This window comes from Dromiciops gliroides, chromosome 4, assembly GCF_019393635.1.
Source record: "Dromiciops gliroides isolate mDroGli1 chromosome 4, mDroGli1.pri, whole genome shotgun sequence".
Taxonomy (NCBI): domain Eukaryota; kingdom Metazoa; phylum Chordata; class Mammalia; order Microbiotheria; family Microbiotheriidae; genus Dromiciops; species Dromiciops gliroides.
Window position 1 is genome coordinate 193365998 of NC_057864.1, and position 17047 is coordinate 193383044.

Sequence of the window (17047 nt, forward strand, 5' to 3'; positions counted from 1 at the left end):
AGGTTTTCACTAGACTGCCAAAGGATTCTTTATGTCACAAAAAGCTTAAGAATCCCTGTTTTAGAGAGATAGCATAGTGGACAGAGAACAGGTTGTAGAGCCAGAAAGTGCTGAGTTCAAGTTTTGCCCTTGATACATACCAGCAGTGTAACCCTGGGCAAGTCACTTAACTTCTCAGTGTCCTGGCAAATCTAAGCAGAGAGAATTTCCTCCTCCAGGTGTTCCCTACACCAATAAAATCATGTCTTACTGTTAAATTTCACCTCTGCTATTTTCCAGATAAATCACAGAATCTTAGAATTCAATCACAAAATATTTTTATTGAACCACAAAATCACCTAAATGGGTCAGGTACTCTTAGGTTCCAGGATACAAGGACAAAAATGACAGATCCTGCTCATTGGGACCTTATACTCTACTTGATGAAAACAACATGTAAACATTAGTAAATGTGAAATCCATACAAAATCCATACATAATAATTCTGGTGAAGTACTAGTACCTGGAGGAATTAGGAAAAAGCCTCTTTAAGAGGCCAGACCTCAAGGGGCATGAGGAATTATACTAAATTAAGGTGAGGACTTAGTAAGACTTAGGCAAAAGCCCATACAAAGGCATGGAGGGAGGAGATGGGGATCAGGGGTCATCTGTTCAGAACCTTATCTATTTAGAAATTCCCTCTGCAACATTTCCTATAAGTGGTAATCTAGCCTTCCCTTAAAGATGTTAAGTGAGAGAGAATCTCCACCCTCTCATCCCTTCTTCTCCCTTTCCTTCTTTATGGTCCCCATGCCCATTCCACTTTGGGAGAGCTGTAATTGTTGGGAAGTTTTACCTTATGAGAAAACCTTCGTTTGCTTCTCATTTCATTACTTTTTTTTTGGTGGGGCAATGAGGGTTAAGTGACTTGCCCAGAGTCACACAGCTAGTAAATGTCAAGTGACTGAGGCAGGATTTGAACTCAGGTCCTCCTGAATCCAGGGCCGGTGCTTTATCCACTGTGCCAACTAGCTGCCCCCTCATTTGCTTCTCAATAGCTCTTACCCACTGCCTATAGCTCTGTCCAATGGAGCCAAAGAAGAGCAAGAGTGATTCCTCCCCACATGACACCATTCTATCCCCAGAAGTCTTCTCTTTTCTAAGAGAAGGATGCTAATCCTTCATCAGATCCTCAGATGATATGACCTCAAGGTACTTTTACTGTTCTGGTTGCCTTCTAATGGATCCTTCACAATGAATCATTATACTTCCTAAAATTTTGTACCCAGAGTTGAAAATCACACTCTAAATACAATATGGTTTGATCAGAGCATGTATACCATGATATAGTGGGACTACTTTAAGCCAAGTGCACATTGGCCCCAAATGCAAGTTCTGAATATGGAGAAATTGAATTGATTGTACAGATCTAAAGGAAAATCCATAGCCGATGGGTATAGAGGTAACAATTACATCCAAATACAAAGTAATATGTGAGGAGGTTCAATGAACCTCTAAAGGCCATCCCAAGTACCATGTATCCAAAGATACTCCCCTAGCTGCTGCTGCTTCTTCTTCTTTTTCTTCTTCTTCCGGGGCATTGAGGGTTATGTGACTTGCCCAGTGTCACACAACTAGTAAGTATCAAGTGTCTAAGCCCAGATTTGAACTCAGGTTCTACAGAATCCAGGGCTGGTGCTTTATTCACTGCGCCACCTAGCTGCCCCTCCCCTAGGTACTTCTTATGACTCCAAGGACATGGTGACTTATTTTTGGAGACTGGGGATGATGAGCTTCCTGGCTGTTTCTAGCCATGTGATGATTCAGCACTAAAAGGATGTGGTATTCTAGAATTAGGTAGATAGCACTTAATAGTCCCCTGATCCCATCCTATGACAGTAGTAAGGGGGTGAGGTGCTACACCTGTTAAGAGAAGGACCAGTTTCTTACTCAGGCTTCTCAACTGTAACTCCTGAGGAAGCAAGATGGGATGCCAGTGAGGGCTCTGTCCAGTGTCACACAGTAAGGGCTGGGGAAGGATGGGGTTCTTTTCTACCTTGGTCTCATGTGGCACAAATAGGTGAACTTGTGTCCTCTGTGGTCTCTGGCAGTCTCTGCCTCTTTTATATTTCCTTTCTGATATCTTGGATGTTCTAGTTGTCTGAAATTCTTGGGAGGCCCTTGAGTTCAGTGGTTGAGGTATCCCCAGAGTGGCAGTGGTTGACAGAAGGGGAACCTTCTGCATAACCACTGATAATAGGATTGGCCTAAACAGGCAGCACCTGGGAATGGTTGGGCAGTGCAGTGCTAAGGTGAAATATATATTGCCTGACTAGTGGTCTTGTAAAACTATTCTATGTCCTGGGGCAGCTAAGTGGTGTAGTGGATAAAGCACCAGCCCTGGATTCAGGAGGACCTGAGTTCAAATCTGGCCGCAGACACTTGACACTTACTAGCTGTGTGACCCTGGGCAAATCACTTAACTCCAATTGCCTCACCCCCCCCCCAAAACCCAAGTATTCTATGTCCTTATGAGGCTTAAATCCTGGTATTTCTGTTAATGCATGCTACAATTCTTCCATGTTAAGTATTTCTTGCTGTGTAGCAATTGGATATGCTGTCCCATACCCAATTTATGGTTATATACAAAATACCTTGTTTGCTTCTCCTTATTTGGGGAAACCCTAGACTTTTGTACAATTTTTTTCCTTTTCTCTTTTTCACAGTTACTATTGTTAATTCCCTCCATCCTATTCCCTTTCCCATGATATTTACTATCTATCTTCTTTCACCCTATCCCTCCCAATCCTAGACTTTTGAGCTGTAACTTTTACTATAATCAGCACCATCCCTGGAGATTTATTAATGAGCCAGTGAGTGGAAAGAAAAGGGAACTCACCAAAGTCAGGCTGCTGAAGCCTGAACCTGATCCCAAACCCCAAATGGGTATAGGACAGGAAGGGACAAGTACCATGTAACAAGCTCTCTATCCTCTAGTGTCAGCCAAACATCTGTCAATACTAGATACACAAATTCAAGAAATAAAGGATATTTTACAAAGTTTGTCATAGACTAGTGGTTAATTATATTTATAAGATGTTAACCCATGATTATTTATTTATTTATTTTGCAGGGCAATGAAGGTTAAGTGACTTGCCCAGGGTCACACAGCTAGTAATTGTCAAGTGTCTGAAGCCAGATTTGAACTCTGGTACTCCTGAATCTATGGCTGGTGCTTTATCCACTGTGCCACCTAGCTGACCCCCAGTGATTTTTTAAAATTGAAAATTGAACAACTAACAAGAATGAGAAATAGAAAAAAGGAAAGGGGAAAAAGCAAGCTTTATCTCATCTTTTTTTTTTTCTTTTCGGGGCAGTGAGGGTTAAGTGACTTGCCCAGGGTCATACAGCTAGTAAGTATAAAGTGTCTAAGGTCGAATTTGAATTCAGGTCCTCCTGAATCCAGGGCCAGTGCTTTATCCACTACGCCACCTCGCTGCTCCCTAAAAGCAAGCTTTATCTCTTAGAAACTAGACCCAAATGAGCTCCCAGAGCACTTTTAGGAGTTCTCCTAAAGAGGATTAAGGACCTGGGGTTAACTGGAAGTCACCCTCTTACCCTCAGTCAGGAAACTAAATTGTCCTGGGTGAAAAACTTTTGGGGTTCCTGAAACACACAGGGCACCACAAATTCCCCTTATTGACCCTTGCGAAACATAGGGTGATCCAACTGAAGGTCTGAACTCACTTGATAATAGGACAAGCAAGTTTAGGGGGAAAATTCAGAAAACAAATAGATGATCCCTGAAGATGTGTGGGCTCCAAAAAAGGGATTGAGGACTTGGATCGATTGGAATTAGACTCTCAAATATCAGATAATGCCTTAGGAGAAACAATCAAAATAGATATTGGGTCCAATAGGACCAAGAATACTCCCTTTCCCTCCCCCAGAAGGGGAACCCTTTCAGACTTGAATTTAAGGTTCAGTGTTGGGGGAATACTCTTTTTCTTACATTCTCTTTCTCTTTACACCCTTCATCCCTGGGGAAAAATTACTTAGATTCTAGGCTGGCTCATGAGTAGGGTCTCATCCCAAAATGTGGAATTCAAAGGTACTCAATACATAATTCAAAATCAAGTATAGAGTAGCTATTTATTTTTTCCACACAAAAGAAATATTTAATATGAGAATCTCACAAATGCATATGAGCAAAGGCTTAAACAAATGGAAACAATAACTCATAACTACGGTTATATTCTCCCAGAAGATCAATACTTAAAATACAAAAATATGAATTATCTGGGGGGTTGCTGAATTAACATTCCCTCTTCATCTTGGCTCTGCCCTGTCCAAATAATTCCCTCCAGGGAATTGCCATCCTGACCCACATCTATGCTTCTGATGCCATGAGCTCACAGTTTTACATTTTTGTCTAAGTGGGAGAGAGCTGCACCTTCCCCACTCTTCATGAGAAACCCAAGGATTGGGTTTCCCACTCTGTGAGTTGAAAGAAGAGAGCTATCGAAGGCAGGGTTACTCCTTTTAAAAACTCCACAGGGGCATCTAGGTAGCACAGTGGATAGAGCACTGGCCCTGGAGTCAGGAGGACCTGAGTTCAAAGCCAGCCTCAGACACTTAACACTCACTAGCTGTGTGACCTTGGGCAAGTCACTTAACCCCAACTGCCTCACCAAAAAATAAAAAAAAATTTTAAAAACTCCACAAAGTCAGCAGCTATTCTGGCTCATTGGCCAGTAAGGAGATTTCTTAGATAGCTCATCATGTAGGTCCTTCAGCACTGAGCCACACATGTTCCCAGAAACTGCCAGGGGTACTCAACACAAGATACCCTGTAATACTTTCTCCCATTCCCCCATATAAATCAACAATAGGCAAAGAAATATAAGTAAACATTAAGGAAGGATATACAGGTGTAGCTCTCTTGGTTCCAATGGGTTTACACCCAGGTCAATGATAGCAATTGTTTATTCCCTACAAGAATAGCCAGTTTATTACATCTGAAGAGCTATCTTCCTTTTAAATTTTGTTTTAAATCTTTTTTTATCTTCCTTTCTTAAAAAAGGTTTTATATAAAATCTTCCCCCAAAGTAGGCCTTTGTGTATTTAGCTTATCCCTGTTCTGGGTCTCCATGATTAAAAGCTACTCATATTCTTTAAATTATTAACCAGTATATTCTAATCAGCCCCTTAGGGTCCAAAACCTAGGCAGAACCAATAACATCTAAGGCAGCCATTCTCATCTTATACACTAAACTTCTAACTAATCTTAAGATTTCATCACCTCTTGGGGCTGCCATTTTGAATACTGTTGACTCGTATTGACTTTTTAGTTCCCTCTAGATCTTTTTTAAACAAAGTGTTATCTAACCATACCTCCCCCAACTTATACTTGTGAAGTTGGTTTTCTGAAACCAAGGGAGGAAAATGAGGCCCAGGATTATATGAATAGTAAATTTGAACTCAGGTCTTCTAATATTCTTTCTATCATATGAGTACACAAATAGACCCCTAGCTCTCACCTGTCCCATTGATAAGGTGGTCTTACAGGGTTCTACCATCTGGCTCCAAAATTTTTTTTAGCAATTATCTCAATAAATATGGGTAAGTATACCAATTTGTATGTATGTATGTATGTATGTATGTATGTGTGTGTATGTTTATCTTTTAAACTAGAGCTATGATTTCATCAGTTGTAAGGTTGTAGGTGAGAAACTTCTGCCAATGTAATTAGGAAACTTCTTTGCAACTTAAGGTCTCTGAGAGTGAGTGGCCTGCCATTGAAAGGTTCACACAAGGTCACACATCTAGTCTGTGTCAGAGGCAGGATTCAAACTCACGTCTCACTGACTCTGAGGTTACCACATTGTGGTCTTTCTCCACATTAGTCTATTAGTTTATTCAATTATATCTTACTAACTGAACTAATGAGGGAGGAGTGGAGGACAAGCAGACTGGACCAGAGAAAAGTCTGAGTTGGAGAATACTCGAAAGAAGGAAATGTGATGTTACTACTTTCCAAGGATAGCCTGCACTTTCTTTTCATATAGTAATGATAAAATGTCAAGTAGATGACTTTGAGGGACCTGCTTTAATACCTATAATGATTTGTAATCTGTCAATTGTAAATCAGTGATTGCTTCTAAAGTACTTGACAGAATTTTAAAAATAGTTTGTTCTCCAGTGGTTGTGAACATTCTTCCTACATTCTGGTTGTAAAACCATTAATACATGTACCAAGTCCTTTCTGCATATTGTATATTTCAGCTATTCAGTGCATGGGGATTATCACAAATTCTGAATTAATGAGGTAGATTAGCATTTTGCAAAGGATCCAACATTGCCTAAATTGGATCCCACTCCTGTCCCTTAGATGTCTAAGCACCTGCTCTGTGACCTTTAGGACTCTTTGCCCTTAGATCACACTGCTGATCCTTCCTGGATACTCAAAGCCTTTTGAACAGCCATGACTATAGCCTTTAAGCTGTAACTAGGGCAAGGTGCCTAGGGCTTTGTTCCAGAGTGATAAAATTTAAAGGGTTCTGGCAGCAACATTCTGGGGCACTATTTTCGCTCCCAGGGGTTGTACCTTAAGTAAACTCTTCCCTGCCTAGTTCCATCCTTAGCAGTTTCAGCTCAAGTCATTCTTCAAAGTGGCTACACCCTTTGCCCCTGCCTCCCAACTTCTCCAGGAGAAGCCAGTTATTCAGCAGCATAGAAATATTGAGGTGTTCAAAGATTTCTTTTCACTTTTTCTGTTCTTCTTCACTCCCCTGACCTGCTCTTTTGCCCCAGGTACAAAATTCCCTAATTTTGGCTCATACATAATCAATCTCAGGTTAGAGATGTATATGAATTATAATATTGTCCACTGACTAACTTGGTACCCGTTGCTGTTATTTTTCAGTTGTGTCTGACTCTTCATGACCCCATTTGGGGTTTTCTTTCTTTTTTTTTAAGTGAGGCAATTGGGGTTAAGTGACTTGCCCAGGGTCACACAGCTAGTAAGTGTTAAGTGTTTGAGGCCGGATTTGAACTCAGGTCCTCCTGACTTCAGGGCCGGTGTTCTATCCACTGTGCCATCTAGCTGCCCCCTGGAGTTTTCTTGGCAAAGATATTGGAGTGGTTTACTATTTTCTTCTCCAGCTCATTTTATAGATGAGGAACTGATGCAAAGGAGGTTCAGTGACTTGCCCAGGGTCACATAACTAGTTAGTATCTGAGGCTAGATTTGAACTTAGGTCTTCCTGATTCCAGGCCCAGCACTCTATCCATTGTGTCACCTATTTACCCCTAGCTTGGTACCTTGCCGCTAACTATTGTGGTACGATGGAAAGAACACTGGCTCTTCAATCAGAAGTCCTGTTGCTCAAATCTCAACTCTCTCAATTTCCTATGTAAGCTGGGACAAATCACTTAACTTTCTTGGGCCTCAGTTTCCTTTTCTTTAAAATTAGGGGGTTTGAGTAGGGGTCCTATGAGGTCCTTTCCAGATCCAGGAGTCTATGAGATCTATGATTCTCTGTTTGGCACAAGAGTGGTTCTAGCCATTATCTTTCTCTGCAGAGTTCAAAGAGGCTTTCTCGCTGTTTGATCGGACACCAACCGGAGAGATGAAGATTACATATGGACAATGTGGGGATGTGCTACGGGCCCTGGGCCAGAACCCCACTAATGCTGAAGTCCTCCGGGTACTGGGCAAGCCCAAGCCTGAAGGTCAGAGTCAAGACCAAGAGTATCCAACCTCAACTCTCTGGCTTCCAATATCCAAGGCCACACCAGGACTGGAATTACCGCTTCCTTATACAAACCAGTCTCCCCATCTGTGTTCTTTCTTTGCTTTCCTTTATCCCCCTTTCCTTCCTCATCACTCATCTCCTTTAAGAAGCCTTCCCTGACCTATCTCATTTTTATTCTGCCATTAGTCAGTCAATTAGTCAATCAACATTTATTTATTTATTTATTTATTGCTCTGATGCCATGCCATTAAAAGTTTGCCATGCCCCGCCCAACTAGAATTACTCTTCCCCCCAAATGATTTTTCTTTTTTCTTTTTTTTTCTTTTTTGGGGTGGGGCAATGAGGGTTAAGTGACTTGCCCAGGGTCACACAGCTAAATAAACATTTATTAAGCACCTATTATGTGCCAAGCACTGTGCTAAGCATATTACTGGATATTCCCTAAGTCTAAAGATCTGTGTGTCTCCTTAAGGCATAAATTCTTCTCTAATGTAGGCCCTATGATTTTCCATTTAACGATAATTTGCTTGAATTCCTCTTAAGTGGTTTTTCTGTGTTTGGCTCTCCAATTAAAATGTAAGGGTTTTTTGAGGGCGGAGTTTATCCTCTGAGCTCTTGGAACTTACTATAGAGCTGTGAACATAGTACACTTTTAGTGTATGTTTGTTAAATAATTAACCATTCCTGTATACCTTATTTCCTCTCCAAGACAATCTCTACTTTGTTCTCAGGTCCTAAAAGGAGGCAAATACTCATGTTGGAACTCCAGGATGCAATGATGTCAGGGTAAAGGTGACATCATTGTCACCTCTACCCTGAGAATCAGGGCAGCTTTCTCCAGACCATTCCCCTTTTCCCTTTCTTGCTCCCTCTTGTTGCCTTTCTCCTTGGTTCTGGCTTTAGAACCAATTGGCTCTTCATTCATGGGAGCTAAATAAAGGAGTCGGGGTCCTGGAAGTGTGTCTATGTGGTACCTACTGATGTCATCTTTACCCTACTGGGGAATGGTCAGGGTTATGGGGATGGGAGCACAGGGTCCTGTTGGAATCCAGATTGACTCCCTCTTCCACATTCCTCACCATCAGGAACTCTCATTCCCAGTTTCCTTATTCACCTTTAGTCTGTTCCATAGGGTCACCATGTCTATGCCCTGATCCTAGAAGTAGGTGTGGCACTGTCATTTGTCTAAGATGGTTCTTGAATAGGCAGAATGAGGATACAGTCTCCGTCTGCTGTGGGTTGCCCTGTCTTAACACCCCTTACTCTCTCTTCCTGAAGAGATGAACGCCAAAATGCTCGACTTTGAGACGTTCCTGCCCATCCTGCAGCATATCTCCCGCAACAAGGACCAGGGGACCTATGAGGACTTTGTGGAGGGGCTTCGAGTCTTTGACAAGGAGAGTAATGGCACTGTAATGGGTGCTGAGCTACGCCATGTCCTTGCCACACTGGGTATGGACGTTGGAGGAAGGGGAAGATGGTTGCAGTGGGATGGGATGAGGAGACAGATCAAGGGGAGAAGAAGAATTAGGGGAGGTTGAGGTTGGAATTCAGCTCCCTGGTCACACGAATGGCCCCTCTCCATACTCTTTCTCTTCAACGTAAGGTCTTTCAGCCTTGAGGGGAGTAAGGAGAGGGAAGGAAGAGGAGGGATAGCAGAACAGTGGACTGGGAGTCAGGATACCTTGCTTCTACTGATCTGCTACTAATTCACTCTATAACCATGGACACTGTCACCAGATAATGTTTCTACATCTATAGAATGAAAGGGTTGGTCTGTAATGTCCCTTCCAGCTCTGACTATCTTGAAGTCTATGAGCCTTCAGGGAAGAAAAGAAGGCAGTAGTTACTGATGTAGGCTGTCCTTGCTTCACATTCTAGGGCTCCCCTTCTTTAAGTCCTATCCATCCCTTGGTTGGATCTGAGGAAAGGTGGGCTGGAGCCCCAGAGTCAGGAAATGTCCAGTCTTTGACTCCTCTCTCAGTTATTTTCTTTCTTTCTTTCTTTCTTTCTTTCTTTCTTTCTTTCTTTCTTTCTTTCTTTCTTTCTGTATTTCTTTCTTTCTTACTTTCTTTCTTTCTTTCTTTTTTATTTTCTTTTTGTTTTTTTGGTTGGGCAATGAGGGTTGTGACTTGCCCAAGGTCACACAGCTAGTTAGTGCTAAGTGTTTGAGGCTGAATTTGAACTCAGGTCCTCCTGACTCTAGGGCTCTATCCACTGCACCACCTAGCTGCCCCAGTTCTTTTCTTTCCATGTCCTTCTGAGAGATTTAGGGAAGAGCTCTACTCTTAGGCCAGGATACAGGTCTGCGGACTAGGGAAGCTACTGAGTAGTGGGGAGAAGGAGGTGGGTTGCCATCTACCCTCTGCCATTAATGACTCTTAAATTTGTTCCAGGTGAGAAGATGACCGAATCAGAAGTGGAACAGCTGATGGCTGGACAGGAGGACGCCAATGGCTGCATTAACTATGAAGGTCAGGGGAACCTCCGCACCTCTGTCCTCTCCGCCCCCCATCTCTATCATTCCTAAGGCCTTCTAATCTCTGCTACTGGAAAACTGAAATTTACAACCCAACAGGGCAGGGTGGTCCTTGTTTCTACTCTTGGTATTGTCTTTTTTTTTTTTTTGGCAGGGCAATGAGGGTTAAATGACTTGCCCAGGGTCACACAGCTAGTCGGTGTCAGAGGCTGGATTTGAACTCAGGTCCTCCTGAATCCAAGGGCTGGCACTTTCTCCACTGTGCCACCTCGCTGCCCCCTAATCTTGGTATTGTCTTGAGGGAAGGGATAGGTTTGGCGGTGTAGATCTGGGAGTTGGATAGGAGGTCATCCAGCTCAGAGAATCCATGAAGTGAGGAAGGGATCCCTGGGTGCATGAGACATTCTTTCCCAGTCAGGAGAAGAAGGTTAGGACTGAGAAAGGAGCAGACTGGGGACAAGTTTAGAGTCAAGTAGTTGAGAGGGACAAGAAAGGGTATAGGATCAAAAGGAACCAGGGCAGGGCCCTGACTCCCACCTTCTCTTCCAGCCTTTGTCAAACACATCATGTCTGGATAAAGTGGGGCCTTCAGGGTGAGTATGAACTCCTCCATAGTCCCTACATGGGTCAGGGCCATTCCTAAGGTTTCAAGAGCACTGGGGGCCCAGGAAGCCTCTTGTGCTAGCCATAATGCCCCACTGGCATGGTGCCCTTCTACTCTTACTGTGCATCCCCTTCTATCTCCCTCTGCCCTCATGGTTCCCCCCTCCTAGACTCTTTGACTCTTTCCCTTGCCCATACCCCTCCTGCTGCTCACCATCTATACATTGCTGACAACTTAGCCCTTCTCAGATTCACACGCATTCCTCCAGGCTTGGGCCTTTCTGGCTATGCCAATGGAAAAGGGAAAGCAAGGACCAACAGACTGGAGAAGCTCTTGTATCTCCTTTTGGTCCCATCCTGCCCTTTCTCTTGCTCTCCGTAGCCTCTGTCCACAGGTTTTTCCTTACCCTTGACCTTCTCTCTCTAGCTTCCTCCCTGTCCTAAAAGGCATCATGCTCAGGGACTTGATGAGGGAGTCACTGCCACGCACTTTCTTCTGTGATTGCCTTTTCAGGTACAAGGTGGCCTTTCATTGTTGACATTGCATCAGGAGTGAGTGAACCCTCGGAAGAACTGCGGAACTGGAGTCAGAGGGACCCAGGCCCGTCTCCCCATCACAGTAACAAGAAGCTCCTCAGCTTCACAGCCGCCTCTGTAAATAAACAACCAGGCACGATTCTAGACAACAGCTTGCAGTCTGTTTTCTTTGATGTTCCTCCCATCCCTGAATGAGGTTGCTCACCTCAGGTCTCCCCCTCATGTTCGTCAATCAGAATGATAGGGTTTGTAGCTGGAGACCTGGCAAGGTGAGGGGAGAGGCCTGGCTGATAGACTGGGGTCAGAAATTTAAAAGGGAAGGGTTTTAGGGATCAGAAATATTTATGGGAATCAGTTCAGTTCTTATTTACAGTAACATTCTATATACTCTCATTCTTGCTTCATCCCTCCTTAGGTTGGGTCTAGTTGACAGGAAGCGTCATGGGGATGGTAGCAAGGACGGAGTCTAGACTCAGGATCTTCCCAAGTGGTCCCTGTCCCTGTCATGGGATGTTTGGGCTCCCATTCTCATGAGTCAAAAGATCATAGATTTGAAGCTGGAAGGGAGCTTAGAGGACATTTAATTCAACCTTTTCCTTTTACAGAGGTGGAAACTGAGGCCAGAGAGGCTAAGTAAGTTGCAAAAGGTCACACAGGTAATAAGCATTAGTGGTGGGATGTAAACCAATATCCTCTGACATGAAATTCCCTGCTCTCACCACTTTTCCATGCCTTTTCCCAGATGTTGTGCCTCACTCACTCACTGTGGCACCACAATGGCTTCTGACTTTATATAACCTCGGTTCCAAAGCCCTCCAGTAGGATGCAAGGTCCTTGAGGACAAAAATTGTTTTTTAATCTTGTTTTGTTTTTGTTTATCTTGTGTTTCTGGGGTCTTATATAATAGTGATTAGATTGGATGCCAAGGACTCCAGAGCTTTTCACCCTAAAAGTGTACGGCTCCGGGGCAGCTAGGTGGCACAGTGGATAGAGCACTGGCCCTGGAGTCAGGAGTACCTGAGTTCAAATCCAGCCTCAGACACTTAACACTTATTAGCTGTGTGACCCTGGGCAAGTCACTTAACCCTAATCGCCTCACTAAAAAAAAAAGTGTATGGCTCAAAGAAAATTCCTCCAGCATCCTCTTACCCCAACTCATCCCCTCCCCAATGACTCGTCCAAAGCTGCTCTGCATTAGCCTTGGTCAGGGAGAGACACTGCTAGAGATGAGGGAAGTGAAGGGGATATTGAAAAAGAGGCAAGGAAAAAATGGAGAGAAGCAGAGATAGAGAGAATGCACTCACAAGTTTCAGGAATGAGCCAGTGTCATCTCAGATCCCAAGGACTTAGTTGCCCCAGTGTGGGTGTCTACCTGTCCCTACATCTATAAGGGTCCCCAAGCCAGTGTTGATTGCTCCTTCTCACCCTTCCTCCCGAGTTCACTCTTACTTGGATCTGCCCTCCTGTCCCTATAACTTCACAAGAAACTCCACTCTGGTCCCCATCCTCTCTACACATCCTCTCTCTCTCTCAGAGGCTTCGGAGGAGATGGATAGAACTCATCTTTCTCATCCTTCTTGACCTCCCTGTTGTGTTTCATCTGCCAGTTAGTCAACAGGATGAATCACCTTTCTGTAGCAATTTAAGGTTTATAAAGGATCCCCCCAAATAACTCTGTAAAGTAAGTGGTACAAACATGATTATTAATTAGCCAGTATTAACTCAGCAACTTCTTGGTGGTTGGCTCTGTACTAAGGACAGTGGGGGATATGGAAGTATAAGAGGTGGTACTTGCCTTTGAACTTAAAATACAGCTAGAGAGGCAGGATGGACACACACTCACATCCTTTGTTCTTAAAAGTCCTTTCCAATCCCATTTCCTACCATTAACTTTGTGTTAGCTTGGTCAAGTCATTTCCCTTTTGGCTCTCAGTTTCCTCCTATATAAAATGAGGGAGATGCATTAGGTGGTCTCTAAGGTCCCTTCTGGCTCCATCATTCTATGGTCCTATGGTTCTAGTTCTCCTACCCCTCTGACTAGTCTTTCTCTGCCATATTGCTGGCTTCTCTTCTTCCATCCTCTCACCCAACTTTTACTGTGGATGCTCCTTAAGGCTTAGATCTGGGTCAGTTGCTCTTTGTTGGGTCAATATAAGAGGGACCACCATATTTCATCGTATCCTTATCTAGGTGTTATTGTAGAAGGGCTAGATTACAGATGAAATATAAGTTTTTGACCTTGCCATCAAGGAGTTTATGTCCTCATTGCAGAGGACAAAGGTACATATAAGTAATAAATAGAGAATGATTATGAAGTTGTATAAAAGGCATTTTAATGGTAAGAACACTGGACCGGGAGCCAGGACACCTGGATTCTTTTTCCATTTCTGTCATTAGCTGGTTATATGACTTTGAAAAATTACATTATAATTCTGTATCTCAGTTTTCAACTCTGTACAATGAAGGGGTTTGACTAGTCGGTGATTCTAAAGCAAACTAATGTAGTCTGTACTGTATATGCTAAAGAGATACGGAATCTAGAATTGATGAAATTATAATGGGAGATAAAAGAAGGTTATGAGTTTTAAGTTGGGTCTTGAATGAAATTTGCCACCAACATGAGGTGGATGAATTGGAGCGGGAAGGGGAGACAGGCAGCATGGTACATTAAATCTAGAATGAAAGACCCTGGGTTTGAATTTTAGCTGGTCTGTTTCCTCTGTAATCTTGGATAAGTCATTTCCCTTCCTGTTTAACTTGATTTCCTCACATGTAAAGGGATCAGATAAGATGATCTCCATGATATCTTCCTTTTCTTGCGTGGCAATGAGGGTTAAGTGACTTACAGCTAGTAAGTAAGTAAGTAAGTAAGTAAGTAAGTAAGTAAGTAAGTAAGTAAGTAAGTAAGTAAGTAAGTAAGTAAGTGTCTGAGGCTGGATTTTTTCTCCTGAATCCAGGGCTGGTGCTTTATCCACTGCGCCACCTAGCTGCTCCCTCTATGATCTCTTTCAATCCTTCCTGGGGGGGGGGGGGGGGGCGGCGCGGCAGGAGGGGGAAAGGCGTAAGATGAGGGGTTAGGAGAAGAGCAAGATGTTCAGGTGTTGGTGAGAAGACTTAGCCTGACTAAGGTAAAGGGGTATTTTTTTTTTCCTGCCTTCAAATGAGTTCCCAGTAACTGGTGCTGATTATTGGAAAGGGTTTTAACAAAGAAATGCCTTTTGAGCTCTACCTCACCTCCTACCCACCCACAACTATACACTCCCAGAGTCCCATACCTACTCCCCCTTAGGGGTACACAGGAGGTTGGGGAAAGCTTTCTGGTATGGGGTTGAACCCATTGCTGACCTCTGTCCTGTCCTGGGACGGGCAGTGTGGTTCAGTGGCAAGAATTCTGACTCTGGTGTAAGAAAGCTTGGTTTTTGAACATGACTCTGTCACTTACCAGGCTTCAATTTCCACGTCCCTAAAATGAAGAGGTTTAGACTATATGACATCTAAAGTCCCATGATCCTCTTGGAGTGGAATGTTTCACTCTTTGAGGGCCCCTTTCTTTGGTTGGCTGACTCTGGGCCTGAGGGAGAGATGCCACTCCTAGAGGAAAGGGTGAGAAGAGGAGGAGGAGGAGGGAATCACTGTTTTGGGACAGAGATAAGCAAGTCCCCAGCCAGAAGCCAGCAGAGGCGCCTGGTGATGAGATGAGACTTGACAGGACACAGAGCAGCAGCTTGTGAGCAGGGGAAGAGGTGTCTCAAGATAGGGAATGGGGAGGGGGAGGAAATTGCAGGTGGGGGAAATTGAATGAAAGGGTAGTTAGGTGGTCAATGGATAGAGAGACAGGCCTGGAGTCAGGAAGTCTCATTTCCCTGAGTTCAAGTCCAGCTTTAGACACTTACCAGCTGCGTGACCCTCAGCAAATCACTTAACCCTGTTGGCCTCAATTTCCTCATCTGTCAAATGAGCTGGAGAAGCAAATGGCAAACCACTCTGGTTATCTTTGCCAAGAAAACCCCACATGGGGTCATGAAGAGTCAGACACGACTGAAAATGACTGAACAAGTCAGTTGCTATATATGTAGTGGAGATGGGCTGGAGTTCTTCCCACGGAGCTGGACATTTGCACTGGCCTCTTTTTGTGCAACATAAACTCTGGCTCCTCGTAAAGTACCTGTATGACCCAGCAACTCCTGATTTGTCCCTTGGTTCCCTTGACAACAGTTACATTAAAGATAATTGTCTCAACTGTGCCAGTAAGAGCCACTCACTCAGTAGGACATAAGAACAGTAAAAAGGATGACATCTCTTACCCCCCTCACTTAGAGCCTCTAATAGTTCTACTTTGAATTCTAGGGCTGGGTAAAGAGGAACTGCCTGTCCTCTCCTCCAAGTGGCAATGGTAGCTACAAGCCTATGGCAGTGAGGATGTGTGCTTGCCTGTGTAAGCCTGAGTCCTTGGTTACCTTTCTCCTGTCTTTGTGTTTCTTCCCCAAACACGTCTGCAAGTGGAAACCAGCGACCCTGAAAGATACGGTTGTAGCTTTGGTTGCTACCTTGTAAATCGGAGAGTTCTTTGGTCAGTGAGGACTGATCAGTCCATTCTCCACTCAGCTGTTAAGTTTATTCAATCGAGGGGGCAGCTAGGTGGTGTAGTGGATAGAGCACCGGGCTTGGAGTCAGGAGGACCTGAGTTCAAATCTGACCTCAGACACTTCACACTTACTAGCTGTGTGACCCTGGGCAAGTCACTTTACCCTTATTGCCCTGCCCTGCCCCCCCCCAAAGTTTATTCAATTGACTGCTGTTACCTCCAGGATCAAATGTAAAATCCTCAGGCTTTTCAAGCCCTCTGTCATTTGGTTCCTTCCTACCTTTTCAGTCTTCTTGCTTCACTGCTCACTTTCCCATACTCTGTGATCCAGTGACACTGGCCTCCCCACTGCTCCTCTGACTAGACATACCATTTCTCAACTTGGTTCTTCCACTTGTCATCTCCCATACTTAGAACTTTCTCCTTCCTTATCTCTGTCTCCTAGCTTCTGTGATTCCCTTCGAGTCTCAGTTAAAATCTCTCCTGCCAGAAGCTTTTCCCGATCCATCTCAATACTAATGCCTTCCCTAGACTTCCAATTTATGGAATTTCCAATTATGGAAATAAATATTTCCAATTTATCCCATTTATATTTTGGTGATATATATTTTTGTTTGTTTGGGTTTTTTGGCTGGACAATGAGGGTTAAGTGACTTGCCCAGGGTCACACAGCTAGTAAGTGTCAAGTGTCTGAGTCCGAATTTGAACTCAGGTCCTCCTGAATCCAGGGCCAGTGCTTTATCCACTGAGCCACCTAGCTGCTCCTGGTGATACATATTTTTGCATGTTGTCTCCACCATTAGGTTGTGAGATCCTTGAGATCATTTCCTAGCACTTAGCACAGTGTGTGGGATATAGTAGATGCTTTTTTTGTTTGTATTTTTTTGTTTTTAATTTTTGCAGGGCAATGAGGGTTAAGTGACTTGCTCAGGGTCACACAGCTAGTTAAGTGTCAAGTGTCTGAGGCTGGATTTGAACTCAGGTCCTCCTGAATCCAAGGCCAGTGCTTTATCCACTGCACCACCTAGCTGCCCCCAATATAGTAGATGATTAATAAATGCTTATTGACTGACTGGCCAGAGAGTATAAAAGAAGCTAGACTCCCCC

General features: G+C 43.7%; 1 protein-coding gene across 2 annotated transcripts in view; it reads left to right on the forward strand.

Annotated features, from left to right (window-relative positions):
* MYL4 (myosin light chain 4) overlaps positions 1 to 11488 on the forward strand; it is a 40159-nt gene extending 28671 nt beyond the window's left edge. For both annotated transcript variants that reach the window (XM_044005213.1, XM_044005214.1), the window contains exons 4-8: positions 7564 to 7713; positions 9015 to 9188; positions 10133 to 10210; positions 10765 to 10808; positions 11333 to 11488. In XM_044005213.1, the coding sequence (XP_043861148.1) occupies positions 7564 to 7713; positions 9015 to 9188; positions 10133 to 10210; positions 10765 to 10793 (431 nt within the window). In that variant the 3' untranslated portion in view covers positions 10794 to 10808; positions 11333 to 11488. The remainder of the gene's footprint in view (positions 1 to 7563; positions 7714 to 9014; positions 9189 to 10132; positions 10211 to 10764; positions 10809 to 11332) is intronic.
* The last annotated feature ends 5559 nt before the right edge of the window (positions 11489 to 17047 follow it).